The sequence below is a fragment of the Malania oleifera genome, chromosome 13 (assembly GCF_029873635.1).
Source record: "Malania oleifera isolate guangnan ecotype guangnan chromosome 13, ASM2987363v1, whole genome shotgun sequence".
NCBI lineage: Eukaryota > Viridiplantae > Streptophyta > Magnoliopsida > Santalales > Ximeniaceae > Malania > Malania oleifera.
The window spans coordinates 1,520,613-1,536,022 of NC_080429.1; the positions used below are offsets into that span (position 1 = coordinate 1,520,613).

General features: G+C 37.9%; 1 protein-coding gene across 1 annotated transcript; it reads left to right on the top strand.

The window, feature by feature from the left end:
- The first annotated feature begins 644 nt into the window (after nucleotides 1-644).
- Nucleotides 645-15,064, top strand: LOC131145613 (CDPK-related kinase 3-like). Its single transcript, XM_058094788.1, has 11 exons — nucleotides 645-1,606; nucleotides 9,090-9,220; nucleotides 9,647-9,688; nucleotides 9,800-9,908; nucleotides 10,059-10,137; nucleotides 12,240-12,536; nucleotides 12,776-12,885; nucleotides 13,094-13,198; nucleotides 13,392-13,454; nucleotides 14,435-14,599; nucleotides 14,681-15,064. Exons 1-11 carry the CDS (start codon nucleotides 1,055-1,057, stop codon nucleotides 14,819-14,821), a joined length of 1,794 nt encoding a protein of 597 aa, XP_057950771.1. The 5' UTR covers nucleotides 645-1,054; the 3' UTR covers nucleotides 14,822-15,064.
- The last annotated feature ends 346 nt before the right edge of the window (nucleotides 15,065-15,410 follow it).

A 15,410-nucleotide genomic window follows, 5' to 3' on the forward strand; every position in this document is an offset into this window, starting at 1 on the left:
CGTTCTTTTTACGATGGAAAAACTCACGAAATAGAGAAGTTAGTTGTTAGTTTCAACTATCATTAAAGAAATTCAGAAATCAACAAACTATCATAACACGCCTTATAAGTAAATATAGAAAAAATTATAAAAATATTGACATCACTAACTGACATAATTTAAAAGAGATATCGGTATTAAATTCGACATTAACTTGAATAAGCCAAAAAAATAAAGAAAAAGTTAATCTATTACTTTTTGATTTTTACTATCACTTATATTCCCCTCAAATTAGTCCACATAAACTACACAACAGGAAAAACCGAATATATGAATATCTTAAACGGTAAAAAATTTAGGTGCACAATATTTATTCTTTAACACTTTGTTTTTGAAATTTATTTTAAAAATTTCATTGAATTCAAAATTCAAACTCTTTTTTTCTTTTTACTTTTTACTTGCGTTTGATTTTTCCAAGATCATAGAAAAAATAATAAAAGCAAAATAGGCTCCACCACAATATTCCATTATTGTACCACGTGAGATAAAATACACGGCTGAATTTAGTTTAATTTTTATATATGTTTATGGATGGATAGATGGATAATTTATAAATAATAAATTATTATTATTATTTATTACTTTAAATTCATCAACGCTCCTCCTTCACTAATAAATGACAGTGTGACTAAGAAATAAATGGCGATTGAACGCCAACAGCATCCCCCCGTCACGGTGGTTAATGTTTCTCTTCTAATCTTCAACAAGAAAACGCGTCCTCAGTCGTCCTCACGGTCAGTCACAGCCGATTCTCCATCGTCGACCCAATCGACGAGGTCAATTGCGACGACGATGTCGTGATTTCTTGATATCTGACGGTGGAAATTGCGGCTTTGACTTCTCAATCTCACAGCCGACGTCCCCGAGCATTTCCGTTCTTCAAATTCAATTCGAGACGCCAGCTCTCTCCCTCATCGCCTCCTCTTTCTCGCTCTACGTTCGCGCTCTCTCTCTGAATTGTCCACCGTCGATGTGTGGACACTGACCGATCTCGATCCGGAAACCCTAGCCGGCGATGGGGCATTGCTGCAGCAAGAATATTTCCGTCGAAGACGCGACGGTAGCTGCCGCGGCCGCGGCCGCCGCCGGCGACGCCAATACCGCCCACTCTCAGAGGCCTCAGTCGCCGGCGTCGGCGGCCACGTCTGGTAATGGCACCGTTAGGAACACGCCCGCTCGCTCTTTCTCCACCAGTCCTTGCCCTAGTCCTTACCGTCACGGCACGAGCCCTCTCCCCGGCGGCGTCACTGCGTCGCCTGCGAGAACGCCTCGGAAGATCTTCCGATGGCCGTTCCCGCCGCCTTCGCCGGCCAGGCCGATCATGTCGGCGATCCTGAAGCGGCAGGGGGCCGCGAAGCCGTCGGAGGGGCCGATACCGGAGGACGAGGGCGGCGAAACTGAGAGACCGCTCGATAAGACCTTCGGATATGCGAAGAATTTCACGGCAAAGTACGAATTGGGGAAGGAGGTTGGGCGAGGGCATTTTGGGCATACTTGCTGGGCTAAGGGCAAGAAGGGAGAGCTCAAAGGTCAACCTTTGGCTGTGAAGATCGTCTCCAAAGCTAAGGTGCGGTGGCTTTATTTGCTTCTATATTTACGTTTAGTTTAAACTGTAAAGCCATGGAATTTTGTTCATTGTTATCATTGCTACCACAATTTAGATGAGACAATGAGCTCAACACTCCTTATCGTGCTTTGATGACTTGTTTTTGATGAATTATTCATCGTCTTGATTTTCATTTTGGATTTAGATTTACTTCTCTAAACGTTATAGGTGAGTCCATGCAGTTTGCATTTTTCATTCGAACTGGGCCATGTATATGGTTAAGGAAGTAATTTGAAAAGTCCGCCGACTTTCGGAATTTCTTCATTTGTTGGAAGTAGGAAAATATTGAGTTGGTTTCTTGCTCTAAACAGTTATTTATAAGCTCTCTATTTCTATCTCAATCCAGTTGCTGAGTGATTAGCATAGACAATTAGGAGTGAGTTTGGCTCCTATTTTTATTTATTTATTTATTATTTTCTCATTTTTTGAAAGTAAAATGTTGAGCATAATTGCAGTTACTAGAAAAAACCGCCAACACCCTAGCAAACCACTAATTTGTACGAACAAGTTGAAATGTGTTAATTTTCATTCTGCTAGGCTAAATTCAATGACCCAAACTTTTAGTTCAATAATTTTATAAATTAAAATGGAGAAATATTGCATTATATTAGTGATGGTCTATTTTACAAAAGAAAATCTCATGTAGATTTAGAAACACCTCAACATCCTCTACAAAGTAGACAGGTGCCATGACATATTTTTCATCATTATATCTATGTAACTATACCCCTAACGGTTTAAATTTTAAGGCATGTCCATATTGCAATCCTGTTCTATTCCATGAACTGGAAAATTCTGCGTTGTTAGTACCGTGGTTGTAACAATATTGGTCAATAGCTTTTTAGAAAGCTGACTTTTTAGCTTTTTTGGGTAGCTTTTAGAAGTTCATTATTTGTCTACAAAAATGACATCCATTTTGGTCAATTCAAACATTTTAGTCAATTTTATTTTTTTGGCAAATACTCAGGATCAGCCATTTCTTTTTCAATACCTTACTTTCCATTTTTGGGGCTGGTGAGCAAACAATTTTTATAGCAATCAAAATTGGTTCATTTTCATCAACCGTAGGGGGCTAAACTAAGGCGTAGTTTGTTGGATTTGATGTCAATAAACATTGTGTCACGGACACCCAAAATAAGGCTCAATTGAGGGCTGTGCGGCACTCGTTACAGGCTCTCCTTCAACAAAGTCAGCCAATATTCATCTGTTCAAGCTTGCAAACATGAACACTTCCTAAGTCTTAGCAACCACTCATAATCATGAAATAATAATATAGACACCAATAGATCATGAAGGCAAGAGACATTCAAGCTCAATGATGAATAAGACTACTTATTTTATTCGAGTAAGAGAACAACCATACAAGTCATAACAGAAGTTATTTGATATTCATTTAAAAATCTTTGGAGAATACATTTAAAGCCATCTCTCTCCTCCATTTAACCCCTATTACATTGTCACCCCCTAACATTCTCCCCCACTTATTCTGTCAATGACCTCGTCGATTTATTGTAGGGAGTCTTTAATCTTTAGGTTCTGTTGTTGTTGTTTTGAACTTCATGAAATCTTGGATCTCCTATGTGAGATGCTTGAAGTCTTCTGTATTGTCATCACCCCTCCTCGCCTAACTAGGTGTTGTTGTTGACGATCTTCATCATTTCCAACTCTATTTGCAAGGATCTTCGCTACGTCTTTGGCTACCGTCTTCATTTACAGAAGGGTTGAACTCCTGCACTTTTATTTGTACTAATCTTCTTCGTTGACATGGGGCTGTTTTAAGTCGTTGTTGGGAAGTAGTAGTGAATGGATTGGCCTTTCATACTATCTTAGAAGTCTTCTGGGTAGTGCTTCCCCAAGAACCAAGTCTCCAACTTCAACCGTCATGGCCATCGCTCTTTGTCTACATGGGTATTTGTGAGTTTGTAGGCTTTCAAGCAAATGCCCATCCTAGTAGCTATCAAAAGAGTGTCGTAGATTTGGCTGTTCATCTGTCACCATCTTAACAAGACATGATTAGTTGCAACATATTTCACAAAATTAATGCAAAACTAATACATCTAATAGGGAACATAATTTTACAAAAGTTGCAAGTATTTTTCCCCCATCCCTCTCGTTACTTGGGCTCTTGGGGACTCCCCAAAAGCCTTAGGACGTCCACCATACTCTTCTTTTCTCCCAAGTCAGTGTTCAAGACTTCTGCTCCCTCTTGGAATGTTTTCAAGGCATTCAAGGTCTTTCGCTTTGGACATTCTGTTGCGGGATGGGGCTTCATGCACAGAAAACAAGCAAGTGGTGGTCGATGCCCCCAATTCCTTGCATCTATGTCCTTACACTCTCTCGTTGTTATGCGTCCCTTATTGCTCAAGAAGCTATTAGATCCCTTGTCGCTCCCCCTGCCTGTGGATTTGTACACCCTGGTAGATCTCTGTGCATGATTGTCGGATGTTGGGTATTTCCTTTTTTGAGAACTATTTGAGTAGTCGTTTAATTGTCCAAATGTTGCTAGGGTCTGGTTTGAGAAATCCTCCAATTGTTCAATTGTTGCGAGAGTCGAGGGAAGGTCATGAACCCCTTGCCTTCGCAGCTCGTTCTTTGGTCATGAACCCCTTGCCTTCGCAGCTCGTTCTTTGGTCATGTTTTGAGTCCTTGAAGGAAATAGACGACTATCAGAATCCGCCATATCCTTGATGCCAAGCATTAGGGCTTGGAACTCCCATACATAACTTCCGATTGAGCCTGTCTGCTGTAATTCATATACTTTGCAACGCGTCTTGTACTCTGAATTTCCTGGGTAAAATTGTTCCTTCAAGGCATGTTTCAACCCTTCCCAAGTATTGATGATATACCAATTATTTTGCATGTCTTCACATTTGGTTCTCCACCATAATTTAGCATCCTCAGTAAGATGTACCGTTGCAAGGTTAACTCGGTCTTCCTCTAGATCAATCCTTGAGCACTTAATGTAGTGTTCCAGGTTGAAGACAAAGTTGTCTAACACTTTTTCATCTCGAGCACCCCCATAACATCTAGATTATGGTACCTTAATCTGAATTCCCCCACAGGTATCGGTTATTGGCCTTCAAGACATCTGGGCCACTGCGTTACTTTGTGCTCACCTCCTATAAGTTGTTCTGAAATTGGTCCGTTAGGTTCCGAAGCTTACCCACCTTCTTCCAATCCTCTTTCATGGTGCTAATAGATTCTTTGACATTCTCTGCAAGCAAATAAAAATCATTAGTTAATTCCTGAGGGAGGCCTCAAGCTCTATTGGCTTTCCCCCTTTGGGATGTAAGGGATGACATTATGCTCTTAATATGTTTCAGGTTATTCTCGAAGGCTTCCAATTGCTCATTGTTATTCTGGAAGACCTCAAGCTCTATTGGTATTTTCTCCAGGGATTTATACGTGGAACGAATTTCTCAAGTTCCACCATTCTCATCTCAAGCTTAGATACACAATAGAGGTTTCCTCTAGTGTTCTCACGAGCAGTCTTAAGCTCTATTAGCACGCCCCTCTCTTTTGACAATTCTGTCACAAATGCTTGGAGTTCGAAGAACTTCGTCTCCAAGGTTTCAAGTTTTGCCACTCTTGCCTCCAGCGCCTCAATGCGCTTTGTATTTGCATGCTTCGAAGTTCTCATCTTGCTGCTCATGGTGCTCACACACACTGTGCTCTGATACCGTCATGGACCCCCCAAAATAAGGCTCAATTGAAGGCCGCGCGACACTCGTTAGAGGCTCTCCCCCAATAGAGTCAGCCAATATTCACCTGTTCAAGCCTGCAAACATGAGCCCCTTATAAGTATCGGCAACCACTCATAATCATGGAATAATAATATAGACACCAATAGATCATGAAGGCAAGAGACATTCAAGCTCAATGATAAATGAGACTACTTATTTTATTTAAGTAAGAGAACAACCATACAAGCCATAACAAAAGTAATTTGATATTCATTTATAAATCCCTAGAGAATACATGTAAAGCCATCTCTCTCCCCCATTTAACCCCCCCATTACATTGTCACCCCCTAACACATTGCTTTATCATTCCAGAGGCAAGAATTGCGACTTCAATGAAGATTTGTTGGCAACACATGGAGAATGTGAAGATTCAAGATATTTACTGAATATGGTTGGACCTCATTTGTTTTGACGACACTCGTTAGAGGCTCTCCCCCAACAGAGTCAGCCAATATTCACTTGTTCAAGCCTGCAAACATGAGCAACTCATAAGTCTTGACAACCACTCATAATCATGAAATAATAATATAGACACCAATAGATCATGAAGGCAAGAGACATTCAAGCTTAATGATAAATATGACTACTTATTTTATTCAAGTAAGAGAACAAGTATACAAGCCATAACAGAAGTAATTTGATATTCATATACAAATCCCTGGTGAATACATGTAAAGCCATCTCTCTCCCCCATTTAACCCCGATTACATTGTCACCCCCTAACACATTGCTTTATCATTCCAGAGGCCAAAATTGCGACTGCAATGAAGATTTGCTAGCAACACATGGAGAATGTGAAGATTCAAGATATTTACTGAATATGGTTGGACCTTCTTTGTTTGACTATTGGTTTAGTTGATTTTAGAAAAAGAAAATGGACAAATTGTGTGGTAACTTGTGCGGTTAAGGAAGTATTGGGGGATAAATGTCACGATCCTGCATCAGATGCGTACTAGGGAAATCTTGGGCTTATAAGGATGGTTTAGACTTTGACTATATGAAGCGCCTTTTAACCGTGAGGCCAGTGGGTCAAAACAAATAATATGTCATCGGAGTTAGGCTCAATACGTTATATTTGGTATTAAAGCCACCTTGAGGGTACTATGATATGAGCGAATCCACCCTGGGCATATTATTATGTGAGCGGATCCATCCTGTGGGTAATTGTGAATGGATCCTACAAATAGATATAAGCTTTGATGAGGAGGTCAGAGACAAGAGAGTCTGTTATAATCTCACATTGAATGTGTACTAGGGAGATCAATCTGACAAGGAAGTCAAAGATTGGATGGGAGAGCTTGTCATGGTCTTACATCAAATGTGTATTATGGAGATCTTGAGCTTATAAGGATGGTTTGAAATCTGCATATGTGAGACACCTTTTATAGGACAAACTCGTGAGGCCAGTAGATCAAAGCAACCTCATCGGAGTTAGGCCCGAGACCGTTATATTTGATATTAGAGTTTAGTTAATTGCTATGTGACTTTATTTGCCTTCGTTGGGGGATTGGAAAAGCTTTGGTAAGTGACCATGCCAACCAATGCCAAGAGAATTGGTGTGTTAGAAGCACAGGCTGAGACGGGAACCGGCAATGTCGCCGTAAAGATGGCCTGACTTATAGAACATGTTGATGAATTGGAGGGATCACAAAGACATCAACAAAGTTTGATGGTGGAATTGTCATGGGACTTTCATCATACTGTTGAGACCTTACATGCTTAGATAACTAGTTTGACTGTGAAGATAAATGTGATGGTGTTTGCGATGGGAGACTCTAAAACTCCAGAGTTTAGCAGGGCCAAGGTATCAGAACCCACGACATATAGGGGTGTCCGAGATGCCAAGGAGTTGGAGAACTTATTGTTTGATATAGAGCAATACTTTTGTGCTTTGAGGACAGACTCATAATAGGTGAAAGTGAATACTGCAACAATGTACTTGGTTGGTGATACTAAACTATGGTGATGTACCAAGTATGATGAAATTTAGAATGGATGTTGTGTTATTGATTGTTGGGCAGACTTGAAGAGAGAGCTTAAGGCCCAATTCTTTCCTGAGAACATTGCGTACAATGCTTGATTGAGAGACTTCAAGCACAATAGGTCAAAGCAAAGAATACCTCACCGGAGCTGGACCAAGACCATTACACTAGGTAGTGTTTTTGGCAGGTAACGCTGAGGTTCCTAAAATTTATGTGAATTAGGGCATTGTATTGAAAGGAAGGGCACAACTGTAGGTGCAAGAGGTTCCTTAAGACATCGATGGAGTTAAATGTTGAAGAACTTGAAGCACCCTATATTGAGAGAAGAAAAATCAAATCTTTTGGTGGGAGATTCTTTAAGATATTGTGGTTTAGATGAGCTAAATGTCGAGGAACTTGAATTTCCAAAATCTTAATCCTTTTTTGTTTTGCCATTCTCTAAATGTGAAGCATTTACCAAAAAAAAAAAGGATTGTATTTCTTTTTACTTGTATAATGTTTTCATGATTTTCATTGGATTGTCAGATCATTTCATTTTTCCTTTTTTATTAGAATTATTTTAAATTTAATGAATGAATCATAAAATAGTTACTTGTATAACATTTTCATGGTTTTCATTGGATTGTCAGATCATTTCATTTTGCCTTTTTTATTCAAATTGTATTGAATTTAATGAATGAATCATAAAAAGTGATCGTTTGCAGTACAATCTGTTCCTAACTAATTTAATTTATCACCGGGAATCCTCTCTAGTAGTTCAGCAGCTCCTTGCTTGATAATTTCATCCTCCCCCCTCCCCCAACAAAAAAAATAAAAAATAAAAATTGAGGGTAATCCTTGACCGAAGGACAGGCTAACAAGGGTGTTTTGCTCAAACTTGAGCTTTACACTCATGGCTTGAAACAATCTTCCCAAACATGGAGGTAAGGCAGGCATTTATCATGCACTTCCTAGACCCTCAATGTGGCATAGGAGCCATGTGCACTTGGTTTTGCATTTATTTTCCTCCCTTTTTTTTTGTTGTTTGCACTTGAAAACTAGTGACCATGAGATAAAAGTGATTGTGTACTTGCATTCTCAACTAGCAAGAGGATTTGTAGCTGCATTCTCAACTATTCTTGAGGATCGCTCACTAGTAGTTAATTGAGGCCAGCAGTGAGGTCAAGGAATCCATTGTAGAACTAGAGCCACGCATATTTATTGTAAGAGCAAAAGACACTAACCTCCCCTGAGGTTTCAAAAATTCCAAGGACCTTCCCTGAGGTTTCAAGAATTTCAGGAATCACCTGGAGATTTGCCAAAAAGGCACAAACCTCCTCTTGTATTTTACAAAAAGATAAGTTTTTTTAGGAGAGATTTGTGTCTTTTTGGCAAACCTCAGTGGAAGTTTGAGACATTTCTGAAACCTCACGGGAGCATTTTTGAAACATCAGGGGAGGGGAGGTCTTTGTTTTTTTGTCAAACCTTAGGGGAGGATAATGTCTTTTTCAATTGTAAAATGGCTGTAGAGCAAGCCTGGAATAGTGCCACTGGGATTAAATTACCTTTTTCATGTATTACTTCCATTATTTTAGGTTTTTATGTGTAAGAGTGAGGCGGGGGTGGGGCTTGTTTATTTATGTGCTGTGCTGAATTTTTTTTTTTTAAATATTAAAGTAGGTTGCTGAACACAACTCCCAGTTTGATGATGCTAATTACTAAATGAGTGTTATTTGGCAGATGACAACTGCGATATCGATTGAAGATGTTCGTAGGGAGGTGAAAATATTGAAAGCTTTATCTGGGCATAAGAATCTGGTCAAGTTTCACGATGCATGTGAGGATGCCAATAATGTCTACATAATCATGGAGTAAGTTTTTAGTTTTATAATATTATTCAAGGCACCTATTTATGGGAATTATGGTCTAACTTGGCTAGAATTTCATTGAGATGCTTGTGTTTCTCTTTGATCATGGATATGTGAGTATGTGACTCATTGTTCTAATGATGTTGAAATTTATTAGCATTGATTTTTGAACCCCAGTAAATTATCTTAATAACATCCCCTCCCCATACCCCTCTCTTCATGTAAACACTTCTCAAAATGTTTGGGTGTGTTTTTCTTGATTTTTATTGGTGAAAAATTAAAATTGTTTTGATGGGATAAATCTATAAATGTGATTGTGTTTCCTTTACCAGGAAAACTTCAGATGCAGCTGTTTTTCCCATGGCACTTATTATCAGTTAAAGTTGATAGCTAGTATTGATGTATGTAGTCTTTTGTTTTTGTTTTCAGACTCTGTGAAGGTGGAGAATTACTGGAAAGAATTTTATCTAGGTAAAAAGAGGATGCTTTATTTTCTTCTTCTAGTAATGGTTAGTTTTATGCTTTACCTCGCGGATTAAATGGGTCTGTGTGGAGGCACATCTTACTATTCTCTTTTGGCAGAGGTGGAAGATACATAGAAGAAGATGCTAAAGCTATTGTTGTTCAAATTTTGAATGTGGTGGCCTTTTGTCATCTTCAAGGTGTTGTGCATCGCGATCTAAAACCAGAGGTATGGGATTAAAATGTACTTAAATGTCACTTTTTTATTTAAAATTTGTGATGTAAATGATTTTGTGTGGCAAGTGTGTGAATCTGGTTGTCTGTCTAGTTGTCATTCCGGCTTTAACAAATTAATCTGTTAACTTTGATTGCTTTGCAGAATTTTCTTTTTACCTCAAGAGATGAGGGTGCTCCAATGAAGCTAATTGATTTCGGTCTATCTGATTTTGTTAGGCCAGGTAATGGTTACATTTACTTGAAGAGCTTCTGTCTTACGTGATTAACATGGAGCTGTGAGTACACAAATTGAAGTTTTCACTAGAATATAAGACATATGGATGATTAATGGTTTTTATTGGTTTTGTTATTCATTTCTTACATGGAAACACACTGTTTTTTCAGTTCTAAAGTTCAACTGGAAACTCCATCTAATGCAGTGTCTGTTCCATTTTATTCATTTTTAGTAGGAAATACTTTCATTAAGAGCTAGGAATTTACAATACAAACTGGGAAGGCCTCATCTCCACATTCATCCATTAGCATTAGTAAGCCTATGACATCAGCTTGCCATTTGCTTTCCTATATATTTGGCTGGTGAAAATAAATATTTTTTCCCCACAAGAGTTATTTGCTTAAATTATGGAGCACATTCTCCATGGGCTAGGCTCATTGCTATGGAAAAGTTGCTAAGAAGTTTCATAGTATGGTATGAAGCCGTGTTCTTTTCTTGCTTGTGCTTTTTATGTATTGAATGATTATGACAACTTGAAATAGGAAAAAGGATGTGTTTTTCATAGTGTGTGGAGGTTCGGGGGTGCAAACACGAAAATTGAGCATCATTTCAATAGAAAATGGCCACAAGGTAGATTGTAAATATTATGCTGGTTCTTCCCTCTATTTAAAAAAGAAAAGGACTGGAGAAGCTAGCTAACTTGCCGGCAGTCAAGGTTGTCAAAATTGGGATTTTAATTAAGGTTTGATGGTGGACTTTTAGATTCAAAATGGGGATCATGGATTTTATGGAAAATGAAAAAAAAAATATGGACAAGTTTTAAAGTACGACAATCATGGGTCAAATATTTTGTAAATGCAAAAATTGAGAAGAATCAAGAATATGTAGAAAAACAAATGGGAAAATTTGCAATTATAGTTAAAAGAAGCAAGAAGAGAAGACTAGAAATCAATTATAGGACCAACAAATATTCCACCAAAAAGAAAGCATCAGTATTGGAAGTGTAACTGAAATTAAAAATTAAGTGGGAATCTAGAGAAGGCTGAAGCTCCAGTAGGATATTTGAAAACATATTTATCAAATCCAATAGTTTATGCTGTATAGCTTGAAACTTCTACTATAAACAGTATTCTGTTTCAATATCAAATGCCATTTGTTTTGTAGTTAGTTGGCCGTGGATTGACCTAGTTGAACATGACACATGCACTTGCAGTTGCCCACACATACATCTTACACTGAATTATTTCATGCACATTCACAAGTTGTTGGGAGATATATTAATTGATCCTCAAGTCAAATGTTTGTTTTAACCTTAAAAGAGTTTGATAGAATTCTCCAAAGTAGAAGTTATCTTGAATGAGAATTGCATCTGAATGCTTGCTTTGGTATCCCAATTATATCCTTTTGTGATCTGAACTGGAGACTAATGAATTGATTGTTATTAAACTTCTGGCCTCATGGAGAGAGGGAAAGAGGAGAGAACCTTTTTAGTAGTGCCATCCTATGCCAGTGTTGTCCAATCAATTTGAGTGGGGAACTAGGTATCTCCTCTGGTGATATAAATTGGTGCCTGGACATGGTTTCAAAGTTTGATGTTGGCGTTAAATCTTTGATGCTTTAACTGAATCTTTGTGGATAAAGGATTCCAAGCTATACAATTATTATGTATATGGTTGCCTGAGTCCAATTCTTGAGCATAAAAACATGATTTGATTTTCTTGTGATTCACACCATTTGTTTAATAAGTTCCTGCTCTTGGTTTGTTTTAGTGGTTCTAATTTCATGTTTATTTTGCGGAATGGAATGGAATAGAGAAATGAATGGAGAACATGAAGAAATCAAGTGACAAATTTGATTCTAAATGCTTGGTTGTGTTGGAGTTGGAGACGCATCTTTTCTTTCATTTGCTTTCTGTACATCCAATAATTGTGACCTGCATATGAAATTCAGCATTTTAAATTCGTCATCTCCTTCTATTAAGATAGTTTTTAGAAAAAGCTAGTGCGTTGTTGAAGAGTGTCACTTGTTGTTCGAGCTCTAATATTTATGCTTGCATTATTCTTGCTGTAATTTTAAAATGTTAAATATTCAGCTCTGATGCATGTGCAGAGCAGCGTCTGAACGACATTGTTGGAAGTGCATACTATGTTGCACCTGAAGTACTCCATAGATCATACAGTCTAGAAGCAGATATGTGGAGCATTGGCGTCATAACATATATATTGTTATGTGGAAGCAGACCTTTCTGGGCACGAACCGAATCAGGAATTTTTCGTTCTGTGCTCAGAGCTGATCCTAACTTTGATGATTCACCTTGGCCTGCAGTTTCATCAGAAGCCAAAGATTTCGTGAAAAGGCTTCTGAACAAGGATAACAGGAAAAGAATGACGGCTGCTCAGGCTCTGAGTAAGTTTTCCCCCTGTCTTTTACATCATTCTCCATTGATTCAACAATGAACTGTTGAACTCTCTCTCTCTCTCTCTCTCCTCCTCCTACTTGTGTGTGTGTGTGTGATGCACATGCCAGTGCTTGTTTGTATATGCCACAAGCACATTGTAGCTATAGGCGATTATACATGTTTGTTTTTAGTTTTTGCTTGTGGCAGCAAACATGGAATTTTTCTTATTGTGGCTTTATATTCACAGCTCATCCTTGGCTACGAGATGAAAATCGTGCTGTGCCTTTAGATATTTTTATCTACAAGTTGATCAAGTCGTATGTCCGTGCAACTCCTTTTAAACGAGCAGCGCTAAAGGTAGTTCCGTTGAGTGTCCATGTGTGTGCGTATCTAGAAAGGGTATATGTGCCAGGTGTGATGAGGCTTGCCTTATATTTAACATTGTTGAGTGCAGCATGATATGTATGTGGATCAATTTTTTGAGAGAGTCACTCTTGATTTTTCGAGTGTATTTTTAGCCAACACCAGTTCTACAGGGTTTTTACATCATTTTGTATGATTGCAGGCTCTCTCAAAGGCATTACCTGAGGATGAGCTTGTGTACCTTAGTGCTCAATTCAGGCTTTTGGAACCAAAAAATGGGCTCGTATCTCTTGATAATTTTAAAGCGGTTAGTTGGTTCTGTTTTTATTTTTTATTTTTTATTTTTCGTTATCTGTCATTTAAGTTGAAGTATAGGTCACTGTTTGGACCTATGATCTTAAAGAGTAGCATGTTGTGGTGATTATGGTGCATATTCAATTTTTTGCAGTCACTATTTATCTTTATTATTTCTTATATAATTTTCTGTGAAAAAATGGCAGGCTCTCATGAAAAATGCCACAGATGCAATGAAGTCGTCAAGGGTCCTTGAAATTTTAAACACGGTAAGATGTCTTGATGTATCATGAATATTTGTTCTTAAACAATATATCATACATTGGATCTGCTTGAACATTACATTAATTTTTATATTTTTAAATTTTTGTTTTGTGTTTCTGTTAGATAAACAGGATTTGTATAGCATCCTATTTCCTTGAGTGTGGCATTCCTATAAAAAAAATGCAGTGCTAAAAACAATACATAAAATTGAAACAGAAATCCCAGGACACGAGCACAAGATTAATGGGTTGGTCCTTCCACTTGGCATATATCCACAATCCAACACAGGCACATCTGCAGTGATCGAGTAAAGGATTTACAATCTTTCTCCAAAATCTTCGTACACCCAATCTCACATAACTCACACACCATACCATACTTTTAGTTTTCTGTCATGTCAGATGCAGCCCAAACAAGACATCTCCAAATGCAGTTTAACAGTTTTACATTGTACCAGTTGCTTCCTTGCGCTATAAGTGAAAACTCCTTCCACTTGGGACAATCCCCTACTCTTTGGACTGAATTTATCTTCCATCTTGAAGAAGATGACCATCAAGCCTTGATGTCCAAGTATGAACCTTACCTTGCCGGCCAAGCTTTTTCCATATCTGTATGTCAGTTAGATGCTTTACTGCTTTAGAGCTTGCCGCAATATGACTTCCAACACACAAAATAGAAATACTGCTTCCACTTAGAATCCTTTAAATTGGAAAGTTTCATAAAATTAACATTCCTAGTCAAACTACAGGAGGTTGTGGCATATTCTAACAAAAAGTGAATAAAGCCAAAAAAAGAAAAGGAAAAAAGAAAAGGAAGAAGAAATAATCAATTTTCATACATTTTGGATGGATATATAATTTCTACTCAATAAATTCTAATTAGCAACTCCTATTGCATGTATTCATGTAAATTTTGCGGGATGGTATTTTGTTTTTTTGCATGTTCTATTTGATTTAAAGGTAAGGGTTTTGATTTTCAACTCTAGATGGAACCACTCTCTGAAAAGATGGATTTTGAGGAGTTTTGTGCTGCTGCAATCAGCACATTTCAGCTTGAGGCTCTTGAAGGATGGGAGGATATTGCAAGTACTGCTTTTGAGATTTTTGAGCAAGAAGGTAATCATGTCACGTCGGTTGAGGAGTTGGCACAGGTACCCCCTATTTTTCAGAAAATCTATTGTAGTTGATCTCATTATCCACTGACCCGCTGACCTTAAGAACAATCTGTGCAGGAAATGAATCTTGGCCCTACAGCCCATTCATTATTCAATGATTGGATCAGAAGTTCTGATGGGAAACTCGGTCTCCTTGGCTATACCAAATTTTTACACGGTGTGACAATACGTAGTTCTAATACAAGACATCGTCAGTAGAATACATAGAGGATGGTGGCTTACAATAGTTTATAGAATTTCATTGCAGTGTTTGTAATTTTGTCAAATTCTTTTTTTCCTAGTGGAAATGTGTAGATTGAAGCCTGAAGGTGTAGACGATGTTGTGCTGAAAAATGTGCCCAAGATCTTTGTAGCCGTTGTTCAGTTCCAAAATTGTATACAGAACCAGATGTTGAGATTCTTTGAGGCAAATATAATTTTTGAAGATAGTGTTTCTGTGTCCCCTTTGAGTTTTAATGATAAGTATGGTTGTAAGAGACAGTGGAGTGACCAATTTCTTAGTTCTTAAGGTTTTTAATTTTATATAAATTTTTCATACATGATTTTTTAGCTTTTATTAATTTTCAGAAACCTCTTTGTTTTAAGTTTGGTTGAACATATTGATTTTTTGGGCAGTTTTGTCTCGAGCATATGTGCATGCCAGGGCGCGTCACTGATATTTCAAAAAATTGATACTTGGCAGTTTTATCTTTGAATATATTTTTCCTATAATAATTTTGTAAGTGAGTTTAAAAATATTTTTAGAAACTCAAATTGCCATTGGTAGTGGTTTTATTGGACATTTTTC

Coding starts and splice junctions, on each gene's coding strand:
- LOC131145613 (XM_058094788.1), top strand. CDS start 1,055: ATGGGGCATTGCTGCAGCAAGAATATTTCCGTCGAAGACGCGACGGTA. Junction 12,886..13,093: donor TTAAACGAGCAGCGCTAAAG/GTAGTTCCGTTG, acceptor GTATGATTGCAG/GCTCTCTCAAAGGCATTACC. Junction 13,199..13,391: donor CTCTTGATAATTTTAAAGCG/GTTAGTTGGTTC, acceptor AAAAAATGGCAG/GCTCTCATGAAAAATGCCAC.